Source organism: Bos indicus x Bos taurus, chromosome 5 (assembly GCF_003369695.1).
Source record: "Bos indicus x Bos taurus breed Angus x Brahman F1 hybrid chromosome 5, Bos_hybrid_MaternalHap_v2.0, whole genome shotgun sequence".
Classification (NCBI taxonomy): Eukaryota; Metazoa; Chordata; class Mammalia; order Artiodactyla; family Bovidae; genus Bos; species Bos indicus x Bos taurus.
In genome coordinates, this window is record NC_040080.1 from 31,492,629 (window position 1) to 31,509,082 (window position 16,454).

The 16,454-nt window shown below is 38.3% G+C and overlaps 1 protein-coding gene across 2 annotated transcripts; it reads left to right on the forward strand.

Moving 5' to 3' along the window:
* Positions 1–92: 92 nt before the first annotated feature.
* GOLT1B (golgi transport 1B) lies at positions 93–16,051 on the forward strand. 2 transcript variants are annotated; one of them, XM_027541495.1, is made up of 5 exons: positions 93–266; positions 8,695–8,786; positions 10,377–10,555; positions 11,328–11,409; positions 13,539–16,051. In XM_027541495.1, the coding sequence occupies exons 1-5, from the start codon at positions 242–244 to the stop codon at positions 13,575–13,577; spliced, it is 417 nt and encodes a 138-aa protein (XP_027397296.1). In that variant the 5' UTR covers positions 93–241; the 3' UTR covers positions 13,578–16,051. The 2 variants fall into 2 exon arrangements, with proteins under 2 accessions (XP_027397296.1, XP_027397297.1); XM_027541496.1 differs by lacking the exon at positions 13,539–16,051 and adding an exon at positions 13,120–13,143 and having other exon boundaries at positions 105–266.
* Positions 16,052–16,454: the final 403 nt, after the last annotated feature.

A 16,454-nucleotide genomic window follows, 5' to 3' on the forward strand; every position in this document is an offset into this window, starting at 1 on the left:
TAAATGGTCAAGGGGTGTGGCCACCATGTGCGTCACTGAACAAGACCAGAGATTATTGGTTGATGTTGGGAGCAGGTCTAGCCAATAGGAAGCGGGTTTGAACCTAGAGTGGGGGCGGCTGCGTGTTTCCGGAAGACGTGGCGGCTCTCGCCTGGGCTGCTTCCCGGCTTCGTTCTCTCCACTTCGCTCCACACCCAGGGCGCTCCGAGGTGCTGTTGCCGCCGCCCTCACCTCTGCAGCCATGATCTCGTTAACGGACACACAGAGTAAGCACCTGCCCCGAGGCCCCGCCTCAAGCCCCGCACACACCTTCCTCGGTCTGGGTCTCGCCCGCCTTCCCCTTTGCCTGCCCGGGTCAATGAATGAAGCTCCGCGATGGGGGCGGTGGCCTGCAATACTCAGCTAGGACTGCGGGACCCTGGAGGGCTTCCTGGAGGAGCCGGGTGCTGGACTTGCGGCTGCGGACCTGGCGGGAGGGGAGAGTCAGTGGGGTCTGGGGAGACGCCCGAGCTGGGGAAGGGGAGCTTTCGCCGAGCGCGCGGGGGTCGCGCCGCTCTCACTCTCAGGAAGATGGGCGCTTTGTTCCTGCGGGCGGCCGCTAGAGAAAGTTTTGATGCGCGATGCCAGCGGCCCACTCTTGGGGATATTTTTGCACTTGACATACTTGGGGTCCTCTACAAGTTACTGCTGGTGGTTTGGAGGCCGTGTTTTAAATGTCATCCATGATAGGCTCTTTTTGGAAATGTGCTTACGCTTAAATATTTTGAGTATTTGCTTTTTGCCACCAGTGGAAGCAACCTTTTAAAAATCCCTTGAAATAGCTTCACTTTTCTATCGGCTGCTGTCTTCCCAATCGTAAACTTTGTGTTCAGTCAAACGACTTCTTTCGTTAATATTGTATTTTGTGCTTTGCGGTATGTTTTATTATTTTAGCATCTTTCTGTCTGCCACTGAGTTCTCCAGCCTATCTTATCTCTAAGATTCATATTGCTGTCTGTTTCCTTTCAATATAAAATTTCCCTTTCAATATAAAATATAAAAGGGGTAGTTTTCTACCCCTTTTTGTCAGTGTTAATAATTTTGTATTTACGTATCTGCCACCCCTGTGCTTCCTGTCTTTTGATGGTAGTGATAGTCTTTTTAATCTCACTTTATCTGCCATGCCTTTTTTTTTTTATTCTGTATAACTTACTTGAATTTTAAAGATTTTTAAGAATTTAACAGTCTGTTGGAATAAAAAATAGAACTTCCTTTAAAAATGGCTTATTTTAAAGTGAAGTCGTAAGGTTTGGATTCAAGTCTTGACTAAGTTGAACTTCACCAAGCTTCTTATAACTCCTGCACACACTGCCACCCCAGGAAGGGTCCCTCCCTTCCTCACATTGAACTGGGTCTGCACTGTGAGTGCCCATTTTGGTGTATCTGTTCTGATCAGGTATAGAGTCCTTTTCTGTTTCTAGGTTTTTATGTTTGGGTTGGTTTTTTTGTTTTGGTTTGGTTTGGGTTAGTGTTATAATAAAACTACCTATTATATAAAAGCATCTCATATCAGTTTACCATGTGCTTTCATGTAAAATGTTTTCTTTAGTTCTAAAAGCCTTGTAAAGCAAAGAAGAATATATCTCTTGTATAAATTAAAGAAGGCTCAAAAGAAATCCAGTGTATAATCATGAGGAAAGCAAGAGAAACAAGACTTGATCCCAGGTCTGCAGGCTCAAAAATCTTTGTTCTTTTCACTGTATCCTGCTAGCATCTAAGAAGACTTGATGTTAAGTTTATTTGAAATCTATCTTAGAGGGATCAAATTTTCCCATAGCAAAAAATAGTTTCAACAGTAGATATTTATTCTTTAGAATTATGCATTGATTTTTTGAGAGATTGGGTAGAATATTCAGAGCCTATTTTTGTTATGAGGCAGAACTCTGGTCCTCTTGACTGAAACCCAGAATTTAGCAGAATACTACACATAAATTGCTAGAATTTATTTCTAATAGTACTACTAATTACTCAGAGGAGGTACTTGATCTTTGCGTAGTTTTCCTATCTGTTAATACTCCTGTCTGAGTCTGTGATTATTACATATATATATTATTTACTTACCCTGTGCATATAGATTCTCCTAATTTACATCCTTCCAAAAACCAGAACGAGGGGGTTGGGTTGGAATATGGGCAGAATAGGCAGCATTCTCCTCACTTCATTACAGTGATGAAGAGGAGGAAATTAAACTCTTTGCTGCTCATTTGCTGAATATTTTAAATAGATAATGGATGAGAATACAAAATGATTAGTGGACCAAAAGCTCTTTGGATTTCAACTGGTGTTTGTGTGTGTGTTCAACTGTAGGAATTGGCCATCATTCAAGTGACTTACCAAGATTAGTCTGGGATCCCCATTCTGGGAGACAGTGATCAAGTACTAGTCATAGTAAAAAAGCAGTTCATGACTTTTTAAGGGAATTCTATAATCCCTTCCAGTACCCTGCCCCGAAAAAAACCCACAAAATTTATTGAGGAGGCTGGAGTGGGGCAGTTGCCATGCTACCTCTAAAGCTTTACTTCATTATGTAACATTGCCTAAATTCTACCATGATGTTGAGTTGAGTTTTTATTATAACATTTTCTCTTTTTGAAAGGGCATAGACAGCGCTTCCTTGAAATGTCTTAAATAAGAAATCAAAGTGCTAAGGTGATTGTCATTGGACTATCTCTACTTATCCAATTTCTACAATAAGCTTTTGATTTTAGATAAATTACTTTTATTAGATTTTTTAAATTAGATTGTGCTTTAAAAATACACATATCTGTGTGCATGTGCACATGCATGCATGCACATGGGCAAGAAGAATGAAATTTTAATAATGCACAAGAAAATACATTTATTTTCAGTCAGTTCAGTTGCTCAGTCGTGTCCGACTCTTTGCAACCCCATGGACTGCAGCACGCCAGGCTTCCCTGTCCATCACCAACTCTGAGAGCTTACTCAAACTCATGTCCATTGAGTCAGTGATGCCATCCAACCATCTCATCCTCTGTCGTCCCCTTCTCCTCCTGCATTCAGTGTTTCCCAGCATCAGGGTCTTTTCAGATGAGTCAGTTCTTCTCATCATATGGCCAGAGGATTGGAGTTTCAGCTTCAGCATCAGTCCTTCCAATGAATATTCAACTGATTTCCTTTAGGATTGACTGGTTGGATCTCCTTGCAGTCCAAGGGACTCTTGAGAGTCTTCTCCAACACCACAGTTCAAAAGCATCAGTTCTTTGGCACTCAGCTTTCTTTAGTCCAACTCTCACATCCATACATGACTACTGGAAAAACCATACCTTTGACTAGATGGACCTTTGTTGGCAAAGTAATATCTCTGCTTTTTAATATGCTGTCTAGGTTGGTCATAACTTTTCTTCCAAAGAGCAAGCGTCTTTTAATTTCGTGGCTGCAGTCACCATCTGCAGTGATTTTGGAGCCCAAGAAAATAAAGTCTGTAACTATTTCCATTGTTTCCCCATCTATTTGCCATGAAATGATGGGACCAGATGCCATGATCTTAGTTTTCTGAATGTTGAGCTTTAAGCCAACTTTTTCACTCTTTCACTTTCATCAAGAGGCTCTTTAGTTCTTCTTCACTTTCTGCCATAAGGGTGGTGTCATCTGCATATCTGAGGTTACTGATATTTCTCCCAGCAATCTTGATTCCAGCTTGTGCTTTATCCAGTCCAGTGTTTCCCATGATGTACTCTGCATATAAGTTAAATAAGCAGGGTGACAATATACAGCCTTGACATACTCCTTTTCTGATTTGGAACCAGTCTGTTGTTCCATGTCCAGTTCTAACTGTTGCTTCTTGACCTGCATACGGATTTCTCAGGAGGCAGGTCAGGTAGTCTGGTATTCCCATCCCATGTGGGCAACTTAAGACTCAGATTAGTAACTCATCCTTAATCACTGAAACGGCAGATGTGTGTGTATGGAGGGGGACGGGTGTTGGGTGGGAGGGGAGTGGGTGGGGTTTGGCTAGAATTCAAATCTAGTCTTGAGGCTCCACAGTTTATAACTATAACTTGGGAACTGAAACATTCCACTGCTTTACCCAGTGCAGTCCAGCAAGAGAGGGTTGCCTCTAACATTTTTGCCAAAACAGTAGCAGGTTATTGCCAAATAGTCGCTCATGTGAATGGGTCAAAAGGCTCAAACTGCTTCGCTGTTCCATTTTCTCCCCTCCAGTTCTTCCCTAAGCCTATGTATTCACAAGCCCTCTGGTTATTAAAGCACTACTTGGAGCTGCCCTCTCACCATCAGAATCAAACCCAGTAAAATAAACATGCTGTTCATGCTGAACAGCGAGGCCAGTTTGAGTCTTTGGCACATTCAAATTAGGGACTATATGGCAATAACCTGCCGGTGTTTCGGCAGAAATGTTAGCGGCAACCCACTCTTACTGGACTGTACTGGGTAAAGCAGTGGAATGTTTCGGTTCCCGTGATATAGTTATAAGCTGTGGAGCCTCAAGACTAGATTTGAATTCCAGCCAAACCCCACACACTTCCCTCCCACTCAGCACCCGTCCCCCTCCACACACACCCATATTTGCCAATTCTGTGATCAAGGATGAGTTACTAATCTGAGTCTTAAGTTGCCCACATGAAACATGGAGCCAGTAATACTTTTTAACCCCCCAGTTTTGCCAAAGGAATTAGGACATTTGTTTAGACATCTCATGGCTCAGACAGTACAGCGTCTGTCTGCAATGCAGGATCGATCCCTGGGTCGGGAAGATCCCCTAGAGAAGGAAATGGCAGCCCACTCCAGTACTCTTGCCTGGAAAATCCCATGGATGGAGGAGCCTGGGAAGCTACAGTCCATGGGGTTGCAAAGAGTCGGACACGACTGAGCAATGTCACTTTCACTTTCATTCGTTAAATGTAAAACCATATACATGGTCTTTCTTTTTCACTGCAGTTTTTAATAACATACCTGACATTATGTTAGTAACAAGCTGATTATATTAAACTTAAATCACCTAAAGATGCTTCTCCCAGAAGTTCAGCATACCCCAATACCCTTGAGTTTCATTTAATCTGATGTATTTAACTGGGGGGAGGGGGATCCTTTGGGAAGCAGTATGGCATGATGGTTAAGCACGGGGACTTTGGATTTGAATAGACCTGAGTTCAAATGCTTAACCAGGTGTGTGACTTTGGGCAAATGAAGTCAGTTCTCTAAACCTCAGTTTCCTCCGTCTCTAAGATACTGTAATGATACCTACCTTGCAATATTACTGGGAGAATTAAGTTCAGTAAGAGATGTGAAGCACTTCATAAAGGCCAATTCATGGTAAATTCTCAGCATATAGTATGTTTGTTGCCATATAATTTCCTTTCTGAAGAACAAACATCTCAACATGTCTATGTTATCGTTAGGACAACTTGTGAAAAAAATAGAAATGGGTTGTATTTAAGTAACCGTGAACTTCCTGATGTTCAAGCTGGTTTTAGAAAAGGCAGAGGAACCAGAGATCAAATTGCCAACATCCGCTGGATCATGGAAAAAGCAAGAGAGTTCCAGAAGAACATCTATTTCTGCTTTATTGACTATGCCAAAACCTTTGACTGTGTGGATCACAATAAACTGTGGAAAATTCTGAAAGAGATGGGAATACCAGACCACCTGATCTGCCTCTTGAGAAATTTGTATGCAGGTCAGGAAGCAACTGACCTGGACATGGAACTGGACCTGGACAAGTTAGAACTGGACATGGAACAATAGACTGGTTCCAAATAGGAAAAGGAGTGCATCAAGGCTGTATATTGTCACCCTGCTTATTTAACTTATATGCAGAGTACATCATGAGAAACACTGGACTGGAAGAAACACAAGCTGGAATCAAGATTGCCGGGAGAAATGTCAATAACCTCAGATATGCAGATGACACCACCCTTATGGCAGAAAGTGAAGAGGAACTAAAAAGCCTCTTGATGAAGGTGAAAGAGGAGAGTGAAAAAAAGTTGGCTTAAAGCTCAACACTCAGAAGACGAAGATCATGGCATCCGGTCCCATCACTTCATGGGAAATAGATGGGGAAACAGTGGAAACAGTATCAGACTTTATTTTCTTGGGCTCCAAAATCACTGCAGATGGTGACTGCAGCCATGAAATTAAAAGACACTTGCTCCTTGGAAGGAAAGTTATAACCAACCTAGATAGCATATTCAAAAGCAGGGACATTACTTTGCCAACAAAGGTTCGTCTAGTCCAGGCTATGGTTTTTCCTGTGATCATGTATGGATGTGAGAGTTGGACTGTGAAGAAGGCTGAGCACCAAAGAATTGATGCTTTTGAACTGTGGTGTTGGAGAAGACTCTTGAGAGTCCCTTGGACTGCAAGGAGATCCAACCAGTCCATTCTGAAGGAGATCAGCCCTGGGATTTCTTTGGAAGGAATGATGCTAAAGCTGAAACTCCAGTACTTTGGCCACCTCATGCGAAGAGTTGACTCATTGGAAAAGACTCTGATGCTGGGAGGGATTGGGGGCAGGAGGAGAAGGGGACGACAGAAGATGAGATGGCTGGATGGCGTCACTGACTCGATGGACGTGAGTCTGGGTGAACTGCGGGAGTTGGGGATAGACGGAGGCCTGGCGTGCTGCGATTCATGGGGTCGCAAAGAGTCGGACACGACTGAACTGAACTGAACTAAGTAAGTAACCCAGCTGCCAGTGATTAAATTTTAACTACTAAATAGTTATTTAATGGATTGTTACTTGCTCATTTGTCCATATTTTTCTCTCAGAAATTATGTCTGACATCTGTATAGGTATTTTGGTAAGTTCTCCTGAAGCATTTAAGCATGAAAGTATCAGCCTCCAACTTTCTCAAGAATTTATGTCCATGGTATACACTTTCCAGTGTATTTATGGACAGGTACTTTGCTGACAAAGGTCCATACAGTCAAAGCTATGATTTTTCCAGTAGTCTTGTATGGATGTGAGAGTTGGACCATAAAGAAAGCTGAGCGGCACCGAAGAATTGATGCTTTTCAAATGTGGTGTTGGAGAAGACTCTTGAGAGTCCCTTGGACTGTAAGCAGATCAAACCAGTCAGTCCTAAAGGAAATCAGTCCTGAATATTCATTGAAAGGACTGATGCTGAAGCTTCAATACTTTGGCCACTTGACGCTAAGAGCCAGCTCATTGGAAAAGACCCTGATGCTGGGAAAGATTGAAGCCTGGAGGAAAACAGGGACGACAGAGGATGAGATGGTTGGATGGCATCACCGACTCAATGGATATGTGTTTGAGTAAGCTCCGGGAGTTGGTGGTGGACAGGGAAGCCTGGTGTGCTGCAGTCCACAGGGTCGCAAAGAGTCGGACACAACTGAGTGACTGAACTGGACTGAATCTGAATTCTTTTAGTCTAACTCTCAGAGAAAAAGGTAGCTGGAATGGGAGGCAGTCATTAACTGTAAATTGAAGTGAAGGATGTTGAAGAAGACAAATGTAAATTTTTAACTCATTGGAACATTTTACATGGCCTAAATTTTTAAGGAGCTGTGACTTAGATTTCAGCTTGCTGGAGCTGAGGTAACAGATCAGAAATCACTACTGCGTATATAAAATTGTATTTCCCAAAATATGGCAGTTTCAGTTCAGATCCATTATTTTCTACAGGTAGTGCTACTAGGTAAAGTAAGGATTGATGACTGTTTTCCTGCAAGCAAAACTAAAATGAGCAAGGAAGTAATTACATGGATTGTGCTTTGTACCATTAACAGACTAGTGCAACTGTAACCATAAAAAGTTGAGACTCTTCAGAAGTACAGATAAGTCTAGGGAATGCAGAGGCAATAAAATCATTAGTTTTATATAAAGAGTAAGCAGAGCCTTAAAAGCTTATACTTTCCACTACTCTATACTCAGTCCCTAGAATAGTTGCCAACATCTAGGAGTTGATCAACAATTTTTTGTTTCTGAGTGAAGAAGTAAAGACCCAGAATGTTAATATTAGGTAAAACAGTGTTGGAGAGATGGTTTTAGGACTCAGACTAAATGTGTGAATAGGTGCATAGTTGAGAGAGACTTATAGTAGATAAATGCATAATAAACCATCAGGAAGTCAAAGTGATGCCTCACCTTCTGAATATTAACTTTTAGAGGAGACAGCTACTTCATTCTCAGAATCTCTCGTGTTGCCATTGTGAGAAGCAGCGCATAATAGAGTGAAGTCTGTTGTACTGACGTCCTGTAGCATTTCTGGTAGGTTAAGCATTTTAAGAAGAAACTGCAGGTCTTGTGCATATAAACACTAATCCTGGAACATAAAAGGAGAAGAGGGGACAAAGTACAAGTAAACCCATATACTTATGTCTGCAGCCAGAAGGTTTCTTGGGAGGAAAAAAATACATAACCAAAGGTTTAGAATCCTGATTCATCTTTCTCTATTATGGGTATGTTTGTGAGAAGTCCTCTGTTTCGTATAAGGAGCAGAAATTCTTAACTCATTTTAAATTTGAGAGTAATTTTCTGATGTTAATTTAATTTGTTATAGTTTATAAAGAATGTCATTATAAGTTAACCTGCAGTGTTGGGACCCATGTTTCCTTATCAGTCAAAAGAAAAACTGAACAATCTTTCCTAGTTTACAGGAATCTGAATGTAACTTTACTTTTGCTCTACCCTTAACTGTATGACTTATGTTGCAGAAATTGGAATGGGATTAACAGGATTTGGAGTGTTCTTCTTATTCTTTGGAATGATCCTCTTTTTTGACAAAGCACTACTGGCTATTGGAAATGTGAGTGTTTCAACATATATTTTAACTACATTCATAATGAAATTTTAACTTAATACAAATGAATTATTGCCAGCTGTAAAACCAGGGGAAGATAATTCACTGTTACTCATATGAAGATTCCTGTTACATTTTCTGTTTCCATCAGGAATGAAACTTGCAAGCTTACTGTTTAAATAAAAGGTAAACACTTAATGAGGTTTTCTAATCCCATAACTGCTTGGTTAAATATTTTGATATGTGATTTACAATAGAGTAAAATCAAGACTACCTCTGAGTAGTTCAAAGTAGATGACTTCAAAGCCCCATGTCTTGGTAAATTTGTTAATGTTGTTTTGACTTGAAATACCTGAGATTTAAAATTTACCTCAATAGCATAAGATGAAGAGTTTTTTAAAACCACTTCAACCTTTAAAATATATACCTCTATGAATAATTGGCTTGCTAAGAAAGGTGTGTATATTGTTTATTTGGAATGTATACTCTTTTGTATGGTGAAGGCTCTGCAAGAGCCCTAGAAATTAGTAACCCTCTTAAAAAAAAGTGTTAGTTGCTCACTCATGTCCAACTCTTAGTGCCCCCGTGGTCTGTAGCCAGGGTCCTCTGTCCATGGATTTCTCCAGGCAAGACTACTGGAGTTGGTTGCCATGCCCTTCTCCAGGGGATCTTCCCAACCCAGGGATTTACCGTCTGAGCCCCCAGGGAAGCCCAGTAACCCTCCTAAGAGGGCAGTAAAGTCATTGAGTAAGGATGGAATAGTTTTGAAGTGTATATTAACATTGGGCTTTTAATTGGACATTGGAAAATATAAAGGATAACAAAATTGTTCAGAATTAATGTTTTAATAAACAGTAACATCAACAGTGTTGGCATCTCAGAATGTGAAACTTAAACATTAGGCATAATAAATATTTGTGTGAAATATTTTTCCCCAAAGTACAGTAATGAAGAAAGGCAAGTGTTTGGGAATAAAACCTGGGAGAAAACAAGTTTTTAGTTGACCACCGTCTCTTGTCCATTGTCTGAAAACATACAGAATATATTTGAGAAGGCACAGCTGTGTTTCATATCAGCTGCTCCCAGACTTCTGGAATTAATAAAACTAGGATCTTCCTCCTGGGTTTGTGTGATTTCTTCTACTACCAAATGGGCCATGTCAGATTTTCACCCATCTGTAGGAACTGCTGTCAGTCCTGATAAAAGTTTTCAGAACCAGGAGTCCCTTCAGTTGATACTTTACAGGCACCTACTCTCTTTCGCCTTGTGGCTCATCTTGTTAATAGACAAAGCTCTCACCATCTAGCTAAACCTGGGGAAACCACCACAGGTGCAGACACCCGTGGGCAATGCCTCATTTGTCTTTCCTTCTCTTTTCTTCATCTGATCACAACAGAAGAGGGCTGAGCAGAGAGGGATGTAACTACCACTTCAACATGGTTCTGCCTCTTGTGTGCATCGGTGGCCTTCTCTGGCCAGTTGGCCACATTAAAACACATGTCTTAAACATTTATCGTATTTAGCTTTGACCTTCCTTTTCAAGCATGTACAATGCATTTAACTGCTTAACTATGTTGCATTTTCCTTCTCTTGCAGGTTTTATTTGTGGCTGGCTTGGCTTTTGTAATTGGTTTAGAAAGAACATTCAGATTCTTCTTCCAAAAACATAAAATGAAGGCTACAGGATTTTTCCTGGGTGGTGTGTTTGTGGTCCTGATTGGTTGGCCTTTGATAGGCATGATCTTTGAAATTTATGGATTCTTTCTCTTGTTCAGGTAAGTCAACTATTTTATTATTTCAGTAAACCATTATGTCAGATAATTATTACAGAAACCCAGGTGTGTTTATCAAGTGCAGATGATTGCTTGTGTCAGGGTATAAATTAACTTGTAAAGCATTTTCAGTGCTATAAAATTTACTTTGGTGGCATCTTAAGACACTCTGTCTCTGTTTGCTATTTTCATCAACCAACCAGTGATAGATCAATCCAGCGTTTCAACATGTAGAACCTGATACTGCACAGTTATTGCCACTTGATGATGCTTTCTTTAGTGCGTGCAGAAGTTAAAAAATTTTGGACCAAATACATTATGGGAGGTTTTGATCATTTAATATTTTATGAATGCTGCTTACCAAGTAAATAATAGTATACAATGTGAGAAAACACTTTTAAGTACGGTTGATTAAATTATTTATTCAAGAAAGGTATATCATTTGTCTTCTATCTGCCAAGCACTGTATTGCCCACAGGAAACATAAAAACTAAGTGCCAAATCTGCTTTAAGGAATCTCTCATTTCTGATCCATGAAATAGACTGTACAGGAACTGGTGGGATATAGTAGTAATGTGGTTATAGATGTGCATGCAGAATGTCACAGAGCACAACTAAAGAAGGGATCACATCCAGGGAGAGGGAAGAAATGGTAACTGAATTTTGAAGTTGCTTAAAAGTTCAAAATTTTAACAAAATTTCTTTTTGTGTGGCTAACAGTCGATTTTGGTGATAGAGAATCTGTTTGTTCTAAGACCTTTTCCCCCTCTCCCAGGGGCTTCTTTCCTGTGGTTGTTGGCTTTATTAGAAGAGTGCCAGTCCTTGGATCACTCTTGAACTTACCTGGAATTAGATCGGTAAGTAATCCTATATTTAGCAACATACTTTTTGAACCATTAAAATAAGTGCTCTCTGGGAGAAAGAATGGTTTGGGAGTTTGGGGTTAGCAGATGTAAACTATTATATTTAGAATGGATAAACAACAATATCCTGCTGTATAGCACAGAGAACTATATTCAGCATCCTGTGATAAATCATTACAGAAAAGAATATAAAAAAGAATATACGTATATATATGTATAACTGAATCACTTGGCTTTACAGCAGAAATTAACACAATGTTGTAAATCAACTACAATTTTTAAATTGTTTAAATAAAATAAAAATTTTAAAGATAAATAATTGTTCTCTGATGCTCTTTTTGAATTGATAACATGATTGATATGTTTTTATTATGATATAAACAGTTGCATCACATAAATTGTGGTTACAATGAATAACAATATAATCATTACTAAACCTATAAAATCTGAAATTAGGTTTCACTGTATCCACATTTAATGTTGTTTTCCTTTTTTCATGTGACTTGGATTGCTATGTTACCTTTCTCTTTGAGAGTTCAAAGCACCTTTCAATTAACTTTTATAAGAGCTCTAATTTTAGAAGCAATAATATAAAAGAACACCATTATTTCTTACAAATATGTTCTCTCTTAGACTGTATCACCAAATGGAGTGTGTTGAAACAATTAAATAAAGCATTGTGATACTGAGAGTCAGATGATAAAATTCTGTTCCCAGTTCTGTCCACAGTTAGAACAGTCTTGTCAAATCTGTATCTCCAGGGCAGGCCATCAACTTCTTACAGATGTTTGCAGATTTGCATAGATGCTTCTAGAGATACTCCATAGCATGTATTGAATTCTCAAAGAGCTAAAGGATGGCTTTCCCACCAAGGAATAGGTACCACTGTAAGCCTGATCTCATTTCAATTTTAGAGTCAGAATCTCACAGCTCAGATAACCTAGATATTTGAAGTTACCTTTAGAGAGAAAATGTGCTTTCTCTCCACCTGAATTTGTCATAAAATTCTAGTGAATTCATGAGTGCCAGTCACTTATTTGCAATAATATAAAATGTTGGGACCTAGGCTTATAGGGGTATATCCTGATTTCATTTGCATTAATCCCCAAACTCATACAATAGTCACTGTTGTTTATACTTAGAATTCTGTCTTTTGAATGTACTAAAACTTCTAGTTATATAGAGTTGTACTTATTAATCATGTCCCTAATTTAAGAATTCTTCAGTATTTGCATAAATGAACATCCAGTGCTATAAATTTTGTTTTCTACTATTGCTTCATTAAAATAAATAAGCATTTCTTAATATTATTATTTTTTTATTATTAAGTAAAAGTATGAACAGTGATAAAAAAAAGGGGTAAATGACTGCTACATTTTGATAGTATTGTAGCCACTTGGGTTATGTAACTTAATATCTTCACTAATTACTTTGTTTTAACATCTGTTTGCATCACCATCTGGAATGCTGAAGAAAGCCCAATTGCTTTGTATTTGGGGTGGAGTAATCAAGTAAATAACCACTTACATTACTATGTGTTAAAACTTAAGTTCTGTAATTACCGATTTATGTTGCATCATTAAGTCTCTTTTTAATGTCATTGCCACTTTCAGTCTGAAGTCCAGAATACACATTTAAAGTATTTTTAGTCAATAGCTGTTGTTAATTATTGAACTTAATGGAGCTAAATCTGTTTGTTCAAAGACTACATAGGCCCAGAAGAGATCCACAATAATGGTCAGTTGAAATAATATTATTGGGTTCATTAATGCATGAATGGCTGACATTTCAGCTTTTTTTTTTTTAATTTTTCTTTTGTTAAGCTAGAAGCGTTAACTTCATTTTATCCAGTTTTTTTAATTCATTGTGTTGCATTTCTCATGTTGCACTTTTAAAGTCATATGTATAACATGTCATGCAAAAACTTGTAGAAAAAAATTTTTTATATACATTTATGTGTCAGAAGATGGTGAGTAGTACTGGATTAGTCATTGTCAGTCATACCTTAAATTTCCACAAATCTTACAAAGCTGGGTTTTTTTAATCAACATTTAAAGTGTTGATGTGATATTTTTAAGTGCTCTAGGCTTTCTTTTAACTATCTGTTTTTCTTCTCCTTGCAGTTTGTAGATAAAGTCGGAGAAAGCAACAATATGGTATAACAACCATTGAATTGAAGACTCATTTAAAATATTGTATTATTTATAAAATCCTTTGAAGAATATTCAGCACAAAATTAAATTACCTGAAATAGCTTGTAATGTTCTTTACAGAAGTTTAAAACGTATAGCCTACAAAGTACCAACAACAGTTAACAAAGAAGTGATGAAAACAGGCTTCTAACCAAGTCATCTAAGAGGTCAGCAAGCAAACCGAAGGAGGTGAAATCTATGTTACATGCATATTGAAACTTTTAAAGGCCATGTTTATTATTTTTCCACAGTGTGTGAAACACAGCCATCCTTAGAGGACTGTAATCCCTATTTCTTTCCTTCTTATGTTTAAGATGCAAGCATATCCATAGGCATTTGCTTTTTAGAAGTCTCCACTGCAATGGCAAAAATATTTCCAGTTGCACTGTGTCTCTGAAAATGATGCATGAGTTAGATTGGATTATGTTATTTTAATCTATTAAAACCAGGAAAACCCAGTGTTGATGTATGAATCCCTTTTTTTTTTCTTTTGGTAAGAATATGGTTAAAATAAAACTTTCATGGTTCTTCTGAATCTTAATATTTTAAAACCAGATGAAAATCCGACCTAGATATTCTTTGTTGTAATGTTGCAAAGGTCATTCTTTACTAGCTTACAGTTTATAAGTTACAGTTCACTCAGCACTTTTTCCTTCAGCAACACACTCTGGAAATCCTGATATTCCTTGGGACTCTCATCTGAGCATCTGTATCTTTCATGACACATGAGCATTTAACAGAAAGCCATCTCGGCCATGAAACAGTCTGTTACAAAGCTTGTTTCACTGAATGGTGTGTTCTTTAAGATACTAAGTGATACAACCCAAGTGAGATTTTTCCATGTCATGATCCAGTTTTTCCTTTTATTTTTTTTAAATTTTAGCAGTGGTTTATTATTTTGCTTTTCATACATTGGAATAACTACTGGTAATTTTTACTTTAAGATGTAACACGTTATAAGGTTAAATTTACAGCTGTTTTTTAAAGGGCTGTTCACAGAAGCCAATTTTTCCCTTATTTTCAGCTTTTTCCTAATATAAAAATCAGTATGCATAATGTGTGTTTCATACACTCGCTCTTCATCTTGAATTCGTGGAGAGAATATCTGAGTTCACACGCAAAAGTTACTTTACCATAATTAAACTGGCTATGGTTTTGAAAAACATGACACTACAAAAATGATGTGTTGTTTTCTCCCCTGTTGCTGCTCGACGGGCAGTAGGTAGGAAGCTGGGGGTGTTTCCTCAGTAGTAGTTTTCCAGGGAGGCACCCTTTTGTAGCGGTAGGAAGCCATTTCAAGAGTCATAGTACTATTTGTTTTACTACTAATGATTGTACTATTTGCTCATTTTTTTTTAACAGTTGCAAAGCTTTTTAATACATAAAATCATAATTGAAATTTGTGGTTTTTATTTACAAACATGTCTACAAGATACATTATTGCCTATGTTACTAGTAGTTAAGTCTCTTGATGCACAGGGAAGTCCCATCCTTGCTCATCTAAAGAAAGAACGACTTGGTAGATAGTCTTAATGGTTCAGCCTTGTGGATTACTGTCTTTTCGGTACTGGCATTTGATTTATGACATAATCTGTGAACATAGATGATATTGACAAAATGAGACTCCTACCTCAATAGTTCATGGAATGGTAAGAAACCCTTTGTTGTCTAATGTTCTTCAAAAAAGTACTATCCTTACTTGGAGAGTGTCAAATACCTACATACTTGGGGGACTGACTTATATAAGTTGCCCTGTGGGACTCTGTTATACATATTTTTGACTGACCCATATTATTTACAGTGGCTAGATAAGTCTACCTTTTTTTAGAGCAAGAACAGTATCTGTTAATGTAAGGAGCATCTGTATTATTTAACTCCCTTGTAGACATGAATTTCTATCAAAATGTTCTTTGCACTGTAGCAGAGATCTCTTTTTCAACAATCTTGTTTCAGAAAACATGATTAGACAGAAGTGTATAAAAGATGTGATAATCTCCCAATAAGAATGAGAGGCTTGGAGCAGTTTTCAGTTTTATCAAATGTGAGTTTGGGACTGCTTGGCAGCATTGTATGTTTCTTAGAACCATTGATGAGGCTCTACTTTTAAACATAACTTGTTTTCTGACAGAAAACACTGTACATCATATTGTTTCTTCCTTTCCAAAATTAGTCTTCTGTCTGTGACCCAAAAAAAAAAAAGCATCAGTTATTGCTATAAAGGTGGAAGAAAAGGTCTAATACTACTTAGCCTTAAGTGTTTCTGGCATTGTTCAAATCTATTTTCTGTAACAGAAACCTATTTGGAATGTTTTTCTTTTCCCCTTATACATTGTAATTCCTGGAATACTGCTGCTTTTAAAAGTCTCACAGATTATATGATCTAACAATTGAATATTGTAAATACACTTGTCTTACTTCTCAATAAAAGGGTACTTTTCTATTAATTGGTGGTTGTCTCAACTTGGGCTGCTAAAACAAAATTCCACAGACCAACTTACACAAGAGATGTTAGTTCTCATGGTTCTGGATTCTGGGAAGTCCAAAATGAAGATCCTGGCAGATTCAGTTCCTGGAGAGGGCCCTCTTTCTAGCTTGCAGACAGCTGCCTTCTTACTATGTCCTCACATGACATAGAAAAAGAGAATGAGCTCTCATCTCTCTTCTAATAAGGACACTAATCCCTTCATGAAGCATCCCATCTTGGTCACCTCATCTAAACTGAACTTCCTCCCCATGGCCCACTCCCAGTGCCAACATATTGGCGGTTGAGTTTTCAATGTATAAGTTTGAAGGGAACAAAACTTCAATCATAACAATGGTCAGATGTATTTTTATTATGAAATTCTA

Bases quoted from the DNA above. Each gene is read 5' to 3' on its own strand.
- GOLT1B (XM_027541495.1), top strand. From the start codon at position 242: ATGATCTCGTTAACGGACACACAGA. The intron at 8,787-10,376 runs GTGAGTGTTTCA...CTTCTCTTGCAG, and splicing joins CACTACTGGCTATTGGAAAT to GTTTTATTTGTGGCTGGCTT. The intron at 11,410-13,538 runs GTAAGTAATCCT...TTCTCCTTGCAG, and splicing joins ACTTACCTGGAATTAGATCG to TTTGTAGATAAAGTCGGAGA.